Here is a 12235-nt window from a genome sequence, read left to right on the forward strand (position 1 = left end):
TAGGGCGGCATGGTGGCCGACTGGTTAGCACGATGGCCTCACACCGAGACACACCACTTCGGCCTTCCTGCGTGGAGTTTGCATGTTCTCCCCGTGCCTGTGTGGGTTTCCGCTTACATTCCAAAAACATGCGTGACAGGTTGATTGGTCACTCAAAATTGCCCCTAGATATGATTGTTAGCACGAATGGTTGTACGTTTTAGATTGGCCGGCAACCAGTTCAGGGTGTCCCCCGCCCACTCCCCAAATACTGCTGGGAGAGGCTCCAGCATCCCCTGCGACCCTCGTGAGGAGAAGCAGTACAGATAATGGATGGATGGATGGATCATCACGTCATTATAATACAGTAGTTCCCGGGTTTTGTGTTTTCCTCTTCTCTGGGGAGGCTGTGAAGGCAACAGGGGGGCGGATGGCGGAAGGCGGGAGGAAAAATGGAGAGAGGTGAGACCGATTCCCAACTGACTCGAGTGAACGTTATGTTGTTGTCTCGGCGTGGTTGCGGGCAATAGCCACCATTTTCTTAATAAAAAAAGGAGGTTTGGTTTGGTTCTTTTTGGCTTGCTTCGGTTCTCCAACGTTACAATACGATAATCGTCTGCTTTGGTTTAACGCTCTTCAATATTTTGTAAAGTTTTCCATTTATTTTAGATAAGTCGAAAACAAAGGACGACACTTTATGAGTCTGTACCTGTTAATGAACAGTTTTGCCAGAATTTTAAAAAATGTTTGCCGTCGTGCTTTACAATCCCATATTTAACGTCTTTGGACACAAATTTGCTTTTAGTTTGGTGGGACGTGGCAGATTCCGGTGTGCTCTGGCCACGTGACACCAAATGCTGCATTCATGTGCACCGCAGAAAAGCAGAAAAGACAAACAAATGAAAACCAAAGTCTCAGTGGACACGTTCAGTCAATAAAGAAATAAATTCAGCAACCCGGTTCCAAGGAAAATAAATATTTAACAAAAATATATACATATATTATACCCAGAGAGAGAGAGAGATTTCATCATCATTTAAAATTTTAATCAATTTAAAAAGAGCAATGTCAATCACTTTTACCCGTGAGCATCAAAGGGTGAAGCGCGGGAATAAGCGGTCAGGTGACGTCACGGTGAGCGATGCGGAAGCTGACGTTTCCCACGGCAAGCGAACGCATCATTCACCAGAAGAAGACAAGAGATGATCAACTAGTCGCCCGTGTGCACGCCACGAGTCACATGCACGCGCCAAGCCAGTTGACCATCAGCACAAACGCGAGCGATTTTCCAGGGAAGCAGGGGAAAGAACAAGACGACAACGAAAAAGAAGAAAAGAGTTGTCAAAAGACGACATGACGTGCACGAGCAGCCTTGACGCGCGTGCGCGTGCGGGAGAAGACGCCAAACGAAAAGAGGTGAGTTTGCCTGCGCGCGCCCGTTCGCGTGACCCTATTCACATGACAGCCGTAAAACTTTGGACGAAGAGCAAGAAAACCTTGTCACGTGATCGTCAGCAACGCACACGTCACGAATCGATCACGTGGAACGGGACCACCAAAATCTGCTAGTTTGGACGCTGGTTGGAATTGCATGCCAAAGTTGGCTTGCTGGGGGAAAAAAAATAAGCGGGAGATGGGGGCGCAGCGAAGAACGAGGGAAAAGTCCCTGCAAAAATCTACAAACTTCGAAATAAGTCATCATCACTCCAAGTGCCACGAAGGAAGAAGGTCTTGGGTGTTCTCAAGGCTGTCTTGAAAGTTCCTGCAAACTTTTTAGAAGCTCCCCAAACTTTGTGGGACGTTGTGAGAAGTCTCTCAGTCCGTCTTGGAAGCGAGTCGAAGGTCCCAAAATGTTGAGCATTGGGTCACGATGAACATTTCATCCTTTCAGCAGCTGACAGCTACTAAACGTTGAGCAGCAAACCGAATGGTTTGAATGCGATGTTTTGCCTCTGCTACGCCAGTGAAGGCGCCTGAACATTTCCTCAACTGTGACGCAATGTCAACTTGGAAGTTTGGCAGTCAATTTGACTTTCGCCTCGGCAAAGCGTTGAGGGGGGAAGGAAGTGGAACAGCGAACAATACCCGGAGATGCAACTAGATTTGTGATTTCATCTGCAAAACGGGCAAGGTTCTGCTGGTTGAGCCCGTTAAGACGGCGAAGGCACACTCCAGTCGCGAGTCTGTGACGGACGGGCTCCCTGAACGATAAACGACACGGACACTTTAGATGAAAAAGGAGCAGTATTCAAGACAAAAGCGTCTCGTCATTTTTGCGGTTCCGGGAAATGTCTGTGAAAATATTGATCAAGTCGTAATGGGCCAACATTCAAGTCCACCCTGGAGAAATTGACAAGAGTCTGTCTTGGAGTTCAAAGCCAGGGGAATTCCCCAAGATGAGATCTAGAAAGCGAAGAAACGGCTCAAAGAGGCGTGAAAAAGTCCAAGACAAGCTCGCCGCTCGCTGGACTCGGTCGGTCGGGACGCATCAGCTGAAGAATGAGGAATTGAACGTCAACAGAAAGCAAAATGATCCCGAACACGGTCGAGCTTTCGACAGGGTCGCCGTCATCCGTTGTTGGCAATTTGGATGTGGATGAACTGCCAAAGATAATTCCTATCCAAGCTCTTCTCACTTTGCACGTTTTTGGACGCATAAAAGGAAATCGAAACGTACACGCTGTGGTTGGAATCGGAAGGACATTGATGGCGACATAAAATGGCAAAACGTAATTCGGTTGCGATGCCTTGTCAACGGGAATATTTTTGCATCGCGGAAATGTTGGGATGTGGCTTGGGTCGATGGAATTGTTTTTTGAAAATGAGATCGAGAGCTTCCGGGCAGTCAGTTTCACAAAATGTCTTTGTGATTTGTGAGCGTCTCCATTTTTCTCATGTGACTCTGCCGTTCGTTTGTGTGTTTGGAAGGATTTGGCGTTGGCGTCGGCGTACGTTTCCGATGCTCAGTACAACAGGAACATCTTCTTCGACACGTCTCCGCAGGCCGTGCGGTGAGGCGCCCGCCGCCGCCGCCGCCGCCGCCGCTCCTTTTGCCTTCCCGTGACTGACGTGCGGCTTCCCGCAGGTTGTATCTACTCTACAACCGCCGACTTGCTCAAGTGCTGCTCTACTTCTTCATTCTGTTGGATTTGAGCTTAGCCGTGTGCGAGGAGCCCGCCGTCGTGCCTCTGCCGGCGTGGGTGAGCTCCCGCCCGTCCCCGCTGCTTCCTGTTGGTGTGGCCCCGCCCCTCCGCTCCCTGTCTGTCTGTCATCCTGGAGCTCATCCACTTTCTCTGGCGCTTGTCCTCAGTAGGTGGCGTACGCGGCAGATTGGTCGCCAGCCTGTCGCAAAGCACATGGACTGGTCGGGTTAAAGAAAAGCAACAGACAACGCTAAGCCTCATATAGACAAATGCGATGGCAGATTGGTCGCCAGTCAACGGCAGGTCACACGGTCATGCAACAGACTGGTCGCCGGACGGACAATATCAGCGCACATGGACATACAACAGACTCTGAAAGTCTTCATGATGGTGTTTTGATGCTAGTGCCCTTAGCAAGGCTAACGGCTAACGTTTGCTTGCCGGCGTGGCTAACGGCTAACGTTTGTTTGCAGGCGGCCATTCCGGCGTGGCTAACGGCTAACGTTTGCTTGCCAGCGGCCATGCCGGCGTGGCTAACGGCTAATGTTTGTTTGCAGGCGGCCATGCCGGCGTGGCTAACGGCTAACGTTTGCTTGCAGGCGGCCATGCCGGCGTGGCTAACGGCTAACGTTTGCTTGCCAGCGGCCATGCCGGCGTGGCTAACGGCTAATGTTTGTTAGCAGGCGGCCATGCCGGCGTGGCTAACGGCTAACGTTTGCTTGCAGGCGGCCATGCCGGCGTGGCTAACGGCTAACGTTTGTTTGCAGGCGGCCATTCCGGCGTGGCTAACGGCTAACGTTTGCTTGCAGGCGGCCATGCCGGCGTGGCTAACGGCTAACGTTTGTTTGCAGGCGGCCATTCCGGCGTGGCTAACGGCTAACGTTTGCTTGCCAGCGGCCATGCCGGCGTGGCTAACGGCTAACGTTTGTTTGCAGGCGGCCATTCCGGCGTGGCTAACGGCTAACGTTTGCTTGCCAGCGGCCATGCCGGCGTGGCTAACGGCTACCGTTTGTTCGCAGGCCACCATGCTAGCGGAGCTGCTGTGCCTGCATGTGTTCGCCGTGCGACTGGTGCACTACGCCAAGGTCATCCCACGAGACAAGTTCTGGAAGGACGCCAAAAACCTATGCATGATTGCCATCTTGGTGGTAGGCGGAGCTTGATGATCTCATGGGTGAGGTGGGTGGGCGTGGCCGGGCAAGTTTTTTCCAAGGTCCTGAAAGTTGTCTGAGAAGGTTTTGAAAGTACTTACAACATTCTAGGAGTGTTTATTTATTTATTTATTTTTTAAATATAATTTAGAAGGTCCTTTGTCAGGTTCATCTCAGCCAACAATTTGCAGAAAATAGACACAAAAGATTTCTCATCCGCATCAACTGTTTGCCGTTCCGCCACGTTCTGAAACGTTGCCCCTTGGATTTATTTCCTGGAGGAGGTCCCAAAATTCTAATGACAATCACGCTGAAGGCAAAGGCGTATGTTATGAAACTGACACCTGGCCACGTGTTTATGCGCTTTGCAGTTTTGTGCTTTCTTTTCCCAGCATGTCTGAGTATCGGTTCTTCTTTCCGCTTCCCGCCGGCGCTTGCAGCGCAAAGTCATCGGCGTGCGAACTTCCTTTTCTTAGTAACGAACATTTTATCAAAATACGAACGTAAGATAAGCCAATAAAAGATCATTTATCTACAGAGCCGGCCACTCGAGCCTATTTTGCCGGCCGGTTCGCCGCCCCCACGCTCGACCCTCCGGCCTTATTCATCCAAATTTTCTGCCCTGACCTTGAAAAAACAAAACAAAACCTCCGTCCGTGCATGACGCCGCCGCGGGAGGGATGCGAACAGCAGACGATTATTTAAACGTCGTTTTGTTGGTTAATTTACCATTCAAATCGGCTTCCCTTCTTGCGCTCGTCTTCGTCCGCACGAACGCGCCCAATGCCAGCAAGTACGCAACGTTGGTGTTCTAGCCATTGTGGCATTGCCCCCCCCCCTCTTGTAAAGGTATGCCTCAGTGGGAGGCGTGGCTTACGTGATGTCACAACAGGGAAATGGCGTCCCCTCAAACACAAAAGCAGTGGTCGCGGCGCTCAAGACGCATTTTGGCGCGAGCCGCTTCATGACACGCACGAGGGCCGACGGGCGGGCCGACGGGCGGGCCGGACTCAAATCAACCTCTGTCCTTGCTTCTACGAACCCTTTTTAAAAATTCCTCTGGCGGCCACTTCCTGCTCTTTTGTGCTTGACGCGCATTCGCTTCCTGCCCGAGCGCAAATGTGCTGAGGCGGCGGCGGCGTTGTGTAACGTCCCGCTGACTCGACCTCAGCGCAGGCGACACACAACACTCGCGAAAGGTTCCGACAGCCTTGAGAGGACGCTGGAGGCTTTCATGAGCAGCCTTTGTCATCGCTTTTGTGGAAATGATTCAGGATTCCTCTTGGAATCATCTTTTCCTCCGTTGGCAATCGCGACGACGCCATTTGGATGTCATCACGTGATGTTTAATTGCAGACTCCGAAAGTCTTCCCGACCAAGATGGATTATTTATTTTTTTCCCTCTCGGGCTGATGCAAACGTTCGGAATGAGCTGCAGCTGCTTGATGCTCTTTTGCCGAAGCGCAGTCAGAAGATCGCGACGCGGATAAAAGCATGGAGACGTTTCTCCTGGTCTTCTTGCGGCGTTCCAGCCTTCAGCCAGGAGATGTTTTTTCAGCTGCCAAAAGGCTGTTCTGGGATTGCTTGAACGTCAGCGCCCCGAAATTTCGGACTTGCTCTTTGCTTTCTAAGGACAGTTTTCCAACAGCAGGCCTCTTTTCTTTTTCGTCCAAAACGCTCTTTTCGCTTCATCCAGTGGTTAATTTGCTCTCGACGTGACGTACGAGACGTTGACGGACGTCGTCGTGTGTCGTGTGCGCGCACGCCGTCGCCAACATTGGCATTTTGAAGCCAGAAGGGGTCGTAGAACCGAGCCCTGAGGGACCCCGCGTGTCACGGCCGTTCCATCCGATTCCAAACTTCCAACGGGCACCAAGGAACCGAGATTGACACGTTGCGACTTTTTCATCGACATCTTATGATCGATTGTTTCAAAAGCTGCACCGGGAGGGCGAATGTTTTGGTCACGGCGCTGAATGGTGTGTGTGTCTTTGTGTGTGCGTGTGCACCTTTTGTCTCAGCTGACGCTTCTGGACATGATCATCTACGGGGCTCTGCACGCCGCCGGCTGTTTTGCCCTCCGCTGGTCGCGAGTGCTGCGACCGCTCCTTTTGGTCAACGTGACGGAGGGGCGACAGGTAGGTCACGTGATTGCGCTTCGGACGGCAATCTCCTGCTCACTGTGTGTGTGTGTGTGCGTGTGTGCGCGGGAAGCTGCGCAGGGCCTTCCGGAGCATCCGCAACGCCCTCCCTCAGATCTTGTCAGTCTTCCTGCTCTTCATCTTCAGCATCCTCATCTTCTCGCTGATGGCACTCAAACTCTTCAGCAAGCGGTGGGTCAACGTCACGTTTGCCGTCCTTGATGGCTCGGGTGGGACGTCACGCATGTACGTGTTCCCCGTATGTTTTTGGGTGTGGCGCACGCTTGTAATTTCCAGAACTGGCCGCTTGAGCCTTTTTAAAAAATTTTTTTGGTGACCAGTCCGCCGTTGCCAGCCGGCCTCGACGCTCCGCCCTTATTCATAAAGATTGTCGGGCCCAGACCTGGTTCCGGAAGCCCCTCCCCTCGTTTGTGCCTGGATTTCCTTATTGTGACATGGCATAAGCCGCGCCTCCCACCAGTACAGGGGGGGGGGCAATACCACAGAGGAGAAGTCAAATCGCCAACGCGCTTCCCCTCATAATAAGGTAGGTGGTGAATTAACTAGCTAACAATTGTTCTTGCGACCCCCCCCCAGCCCCCAGCCCCCCTTTTATTCTTTGGAGTGGTCTGCCCCAGCGGCAGGTGTGAGGTGCGCCTTATGCGATGTCTCAATAAGGAAATCCAGGCACGCTGGAACGCACGTCTCGTCAAAGACAAAAGTGGCGGTCGTGGCGCTCGAGACGCGTTGGGAGGCCATTTTGCTTCATGACACGCACGAGGGCCGATGGGTGGGCCGGACTCAAATCAACCTGAGGCCTTTTTTTGAAATTTGTCACCCCGCCCCAACGTCCGTTCGGCGCTTCCCGCATGCGTGACGTGCGTGCCGCGTGCGATGCACGTTGGCCGCGTGCATGCGCGTCACATGACTAACGCGGTGAGCGCGACGCAGGCGCCTGAAGACGTCGGACGGCTCGGCATACTTCTCCAACTACGCGGACGCCGTGTTCGACCTCTACGTGCTGGTGACCGCGGCCAACAGCCCCGACGTCATGTGAGCGGCGACGAGCCCGTCCGGCGCCGTGACGACCGAGCGACGCCGCTGACGCTGCGCGCTCTGCCTTTTGTGCTCAGGATGCCGGCGTACGACGCCAGCTCGGCCTTTGCCGTTTTCTTCATCGTCTACATCCTGGTCAACACCTTCATCTTCATGTCCGTCTTCCTCGCCGTCGTCTTCAACAACTACAAGAAATACTTGAAGGTGATCCGCCGCACGCCGCGCCCTCGCCAAGGGATGCAAAATGTCAAGAAAAGGCCCCGGAAGTCGTATAAGATAGAAAGTCCAAAAATGTCATCTCAACGCTTTCCGGAAGCTACTAGACAGTTCCGCGAGGGTTCTTAATGAAAATTCCTTCCAAATCCAGCAAATCCGTAGAAAGTTTCTCCAAAATTCTGAAAAAGTCTTAAAAAGTCATCAACCCTTTTTTTATTTTTTTATTTTTTTTAGAAGGGCCCACAAATGGTTTGAGAGTCCGGGAAATTCACAGATATTTTTTAAACTGTCCTGAAAATTCCTTCCCCAATCTTTAATCTAAATATTCTTGTTACAGAATGCCCTGGACGACATTTTTTTTGGGGGGGGGGGTCCTGAGAGGTCCTAGAATGCTCCAAAAACTTCTTTCAGACACTTCAGATGAGTTGTTGTTGTTATTTTTTTTTTATTTTAATAAGAAGTTTCCTGGAAAATCCTTCAAATGAACACAAGAAGTTTTTCAAAGGTCATGACATTCCTTCCAGTGCACTTAGACAGTCCTGACTCCAATTGATATTGGAAGGTCCGGAAAGTTCCGAATAAGTCTCAGAAGGGACAGTGTGTAGAAAGTTTGGATTTGGTTTTCTCTAATCTTAAAGTCTCGTCATGTCTAATTCGAATTGGATGACATCATCTTTCTGCTGCGGGAAGCCAAAGAAGACGATTCACCTGATCGCAATTTGCCGGATCAATGACGTCACTTGAGGGAATGCCGCACTTTGCTTCCACCTCTGCGGAAGAAGTTTCCGGTGGGCTTGCGATGTGCACGCGCTCCATCCGAGGCGAGCCTGCTTCAAAATACGCGCGCGTCCAACGGCATTCAGAATCAAGTGGCACCAAATCAGACAAGATTCTGAAAGTTCCTCGAATGTCCTGAAAGTTGGAGTTTTTCTTCAAAAGCGATGACTCATGGGCGCCCCCTGTATGTCTGGCAGGAGGAAGTGCGGCAGCTGGTGCGGGCCAAGCGGCACAAGATGGCGCGGGCCTTTGCCGTGCTGCAGGAACGTTCCGAGGATAGCGACGTGCCGCTGGTCAGCCGCGCCAGCTGGAGCCGCCTCGTCCGATTGGTCCAGCCCGGCATCAGCCACGCCCACACCGAACTGCTGTGGAGCGTCTCGGATGACCGCAACCGCGGCGCCATAGGTCGGTCCATACCCGACACGCACCACCCGCAGAGTGTGTGTGTGTAGTTTTTATATTTATATATATAGATATCTACACACACACACACACTCAACCACACAGACCTGGTTGTCATAGTAACGAGACGTGTTGTACGTTGGCGTCAGACAAGATGGCGTTCATCCAGCTCGCTGACTTACTCAACATCCAAGTGATGACGCTCAAGACCAGGCCACACCCACTCGGCCGCCTTTGCCCCGCCTTCTACCGCTCAGCGCCCAGCCGCCTCCTCTGCCGATTGGTTCGGCACAGGTGAGGGGGTGTGGCTTTGCAGCATTTGTGATGAGTGAGTGTGATTGCGTTTTTTGATGGGACTGCTTGTGTGTGCGCCTGTGCAAGGGATGTGTGTGCGTGAGTTTGAGGCATTTATTTTAGCGAGTGGGGATTGTGTGTGTGTGTGTGTGTGTGCGTGCGCTCGCGTGAGAGCCGCATGTAACATGTTTGTGTGTGCGCGCGGAGGGCCTTCGCTTTGGCGTACGACCTGATCATCGTGATCAACGCGGTGTTTATCGGGCTGGACGAGGACAAGCCGAGTGTGGGTAACGCCGAGTGGGCCTTCCTGGCGCTCTACCTGCTGGAGATTCTGCTCAAACTCTACGTCATCGAGCCCAGGAGCTTCTTCGCCGCACACTGCTTCTGGAACTGGTCAGCACGCGCACGCACACAAACTATTTGGTTTTTTTTTTGGTCACGCTTTTCCACAAATGCCCGGAAGTTCAACTAAGGTCCTGAAAGTTCTTAAAATGTTTTGAAAAGGTCCTGTAAGTTCTTCTGTCGTTTTACGAGACCCGAATTGTCCAAGAAGTTTCTGAAAGTTTTGAAAAAGATTTTCAAGGAGTCCTGCAAATTTCTTCGAAAATGTCTTTAAAAGTTCTTCCGAGGTTTTCAAAAGACTTCCAAAGTTTGTCGGAGTTCCCGGAAGTGCCGAGAAGGCTTTGGATGTTCTTAGAACGTTTTGAAACCTTTGGGATGGCCCTTGAAATTGGAAATTCTGAAATGTCTTAAAAAGGTTCTGAGGTCTTGAAGTCCCGATTTTGACAATTTGTAGTCCGTCTTGCAAGTACATCTTTTTAGGGGGTCCCGGAAGTTCTTCGCAAGAAGAAGAAAAAAGATCTTGAAAGTTCGAAGGCTCGGACGGTTTTGAAAAAGTCCTTAGAAGGTCCTGGAAGTTGACATCTCACTTTGGTCTTTGCAGGTTCGACGCCATCATCGTGGTCTGCGCGCTTGTCGCCACCGTCGTCAACGCCGCCCTCAAGTCATGTGAGGTCACTTCTGATCAGGTCATGAGAGTTGATAGGTCACAGGTCATGAAAGTTCTTTGAAGGTCCTGGAAGTTGTTTCAATGTCTTCAAAGATTCTGAAAGGACCTCCTTTCCCCTGATCGTTGTCAGGAGGTCCCGGAAGCGCTCGCAAACTTTTTGGACCCAGAGTTTTTTTCTTTTTCAAAGTTTCGTAAGTTTTTAGCAAGTGTTTGGAAGGTCCTGCAAGTATTGAAATGGTTTTTTTTTTTAAGTCTGTAAAGTTTGTGCAAGTTCTTCCAAAGTCCTGCAAGTTCACACAAACTTTTTAAAACGGGCCTGAGAGTTCTCAGAACATTGTGAGAAAAGTGGCAAAAGTACTGATTCATTTTGGAATCCCAATCTTTTTTCTTTTTCCGTCCTCGGAAGGACCAAGTCCTAACACGTGTTCTTTTTGTTGCCGTTGTCGTCGTCAGCCGGCGCGTACACCAGCCGCCAGATCCTGGACATCGTTTTCATCCTGCGAGTCCTGCGACTTATCCGAGTGGTGGACAGCATCAAGAGGTGCGACTGTGATGTCATCAAAGTGTGACAAGTGCAGGAATGACACGATGGCTGCGATGGCTCGTTTTTCTGTTGCCTCCGCTCGCTCGCATCACGGGAAATGCCGCGCTCCCGTCAAAAGATTAGCATCACCGATCGCCGTTAGCTTAATGCGAATATGTAGCGGCAAACGTCGCTCGTTGCGATGTGGTCACAGGAAGCACCGCCGGCAGGCTAACAAGAATGACTTTTGCGCTCAGGTTCCGTACCATCATGAACACCCTGATCCGCATCGGACCGGCCATTCTCACCTTCGGACAACTCATCCTGGTAAGGAGGCGCCAATCCTCCCGGCGGCGGCGCCGGCCATCGCCTCACTGACGAGGGCCCCTCCTCCCGGTCAGGTGGTGTACTACGTGTTCGCCGTGGCGGGCATGGAGCTGTTCAAGGGCAAGGTCAAGTTCTACGAGGATGCGGGCGACCCGGCGGCGGCCCACTGCGGAAACCCGCTGCTGCGAGGGAGCGCCTTCGCCAGGCTCGGCTACTGCAAGAACAACTTCAACAACGTTCTCAACGCCTTCGTCCTGCTTGTCCAGCTCACCGTCGTCAACCAGTGGCACGATATCCTCGCGCCGTGTGTGTGCGTGTGCGTGTGCGGATGAGGGCCGCCCCCCTCCCCAAACCTGGCCGACGTTTGAGGTGGTCTTCCTTAACGCCTCGACACTCCTGAGCAGCGGCTTTGCGGCCGTCACGCACAAGTCGGCCAGGATCTACTTTGTGCTCTTCCACATAACCGTCGTCATCATCATCATCAAGTGAGACGGCGGCCGGCGACGCCCGCTCGCTCCGATTGGCTCGTCCTGACGTGCCGCTCTACTCCCTGTCGCCGTCAGCATCTTTGTGGCGTTCGTGCTGGAGGCTTTCTTCCTCGAGTACTCGCTGGACAAGAGCGACCTGCACACCGAGCTGGAGAAAAAGATCGAGGAGCTCCGACTCGGCGTGGCGCAGTGAGGACGCTTCGGAGCGCGCGCCGAGCGCTTCCTCACTTCCTGTTTCCAGCCCCGTTCACTGCCTGCGTCCTTTGTGCGCGTGCGTGTGCGTGTGCGTGTGCGTGCCAGGGAGGCGGTGGAGGACAACCTGGTGGTTTCCATGGAGACAAGTGACCACGAGCAGCCGGGCGAGCCGTCGGAGAGCGCCAAACCCACGCTCATGTTCAAAATTGCCTCCAAAAGTAGACCGCCGCCGCCGCCGCCGTCGTGTTTGACGCCAGTGAGGATATACATGTATGACGCGCGTGTGTGTGTGTGTGTGTGTGTGTCAGGGTATCGAACGGTGGACGCCTTGCTGCAGCGCCTGTTCGAGGCTGACTTGGAGCAGGACGACGACGACGACGACGACGCCGACGACGCCAACGGGAACTTCGCCAACCCTTCCTTTGACTCCGCTTGAAACGTTTTGGGCAATAAAGTTTCATTTTCTCTCGTGCACGGCCTCACCTGTCTCTCAAAACCTCAGCGCCATTCAGCACAACGGACTGGTCGCCATCT

General features: G+C 52.4%; 1 protein-coding gene across 5 annotated transcripts; it reads left to right on the forward strand.

Annotated features, from left to right (window-relative positions):
- The first annotated feature begins 1131 nt into the window (after positions 1-1131).
- On the forward strand, positions 1132-12173 carry LOC148332911 (two pore channel protein 2-like). Of its 5 annotated transcripts, XM_088301877.1 has the most exons (19): positions 1134-1395; positions 2908-2990; positions 3065-3179; positions 4142-4270; positions 6295-6411; positions 6488-6606; positions 7366-7467; positions 7548-7674; positions 8661-8868; positions 9015-9159; positions 9367-9552; positions 10103-10167; positions 10622-10709; positions 10949-11018; positions 11093-11309; positions 11413-11503; positions 11582-11695; positions 11807-11919; positions 12010-12173. In XM_088301877.1, exons 1-19 carry the CDS (start codon positions 1333-1335, stop codon positions 12135-12137), a joined length of 2280 nt encoding a protein of 759 aa, XP_088158003.1. In that variant the 5' UTR covers positions 1134-1332; the 3' UTR covers positions 12138-12173. The 5 variants fall into 5 exon arrangements, with proteins under 5 accessions (XP_088158005.1, XP_088158003.1, XP_088158006.1 ...); XM_088301879.1 differs by lacking the exon at positions 7366-7467 and having other exon boundaries at positions 1132-1395; XM_088301880.1 differs by lacking the exons at positions 2908-2990; positions 3065-3179 and having other exon boundaries at positions 1135-1395.
- Positions 12174-12235: the final 62 nt, after the last annotated feature.

This window comes from Idiotropiscis lumnitzeri, chromosome 8 (genome assembly GCF_059441095.1).
Source record: "Idiotropiscis lumnitzeri isolate Australia: NSW breed Sydney's pygmy pipehorse chromosome 8, RoL_Ilum_1.0, whole genome shotgun sequence".
In the NCBI taxonomy this organism is placed as follows: Eukaryota; Metazoa; Chordata; class Actinopteri; order Syngnathiformes; family Syngnathidae; genus Idiotropiscis; species Idiotropiscis lumnitzeri.

Bases quoted from the DNA above. Each gene is read 5' to 3' on its own strand.
- LOC148332911 (XM_088301877.1), top strand. From the start codon at position 1,333: ATGACGTGCACGAGCAGCCTTGACGCGCGTGCGCGTGCGGGAGAAGAC. The intron at 6,607-7,365 runs GTGGGTCAACGT...AGCGCGACGCAG, and splicing joins CTCAAACTCTTCAGCAAGCG to GCGCCTGAAGACGTCGGACG. The intron at 10,168-10,621 runs GTGAGGTCACTT...TGTCGTCGTCAG, and splicing joins CAACGCCGCCCTCAAGTCAT to CCGGCGCGTACACCAGCCGC.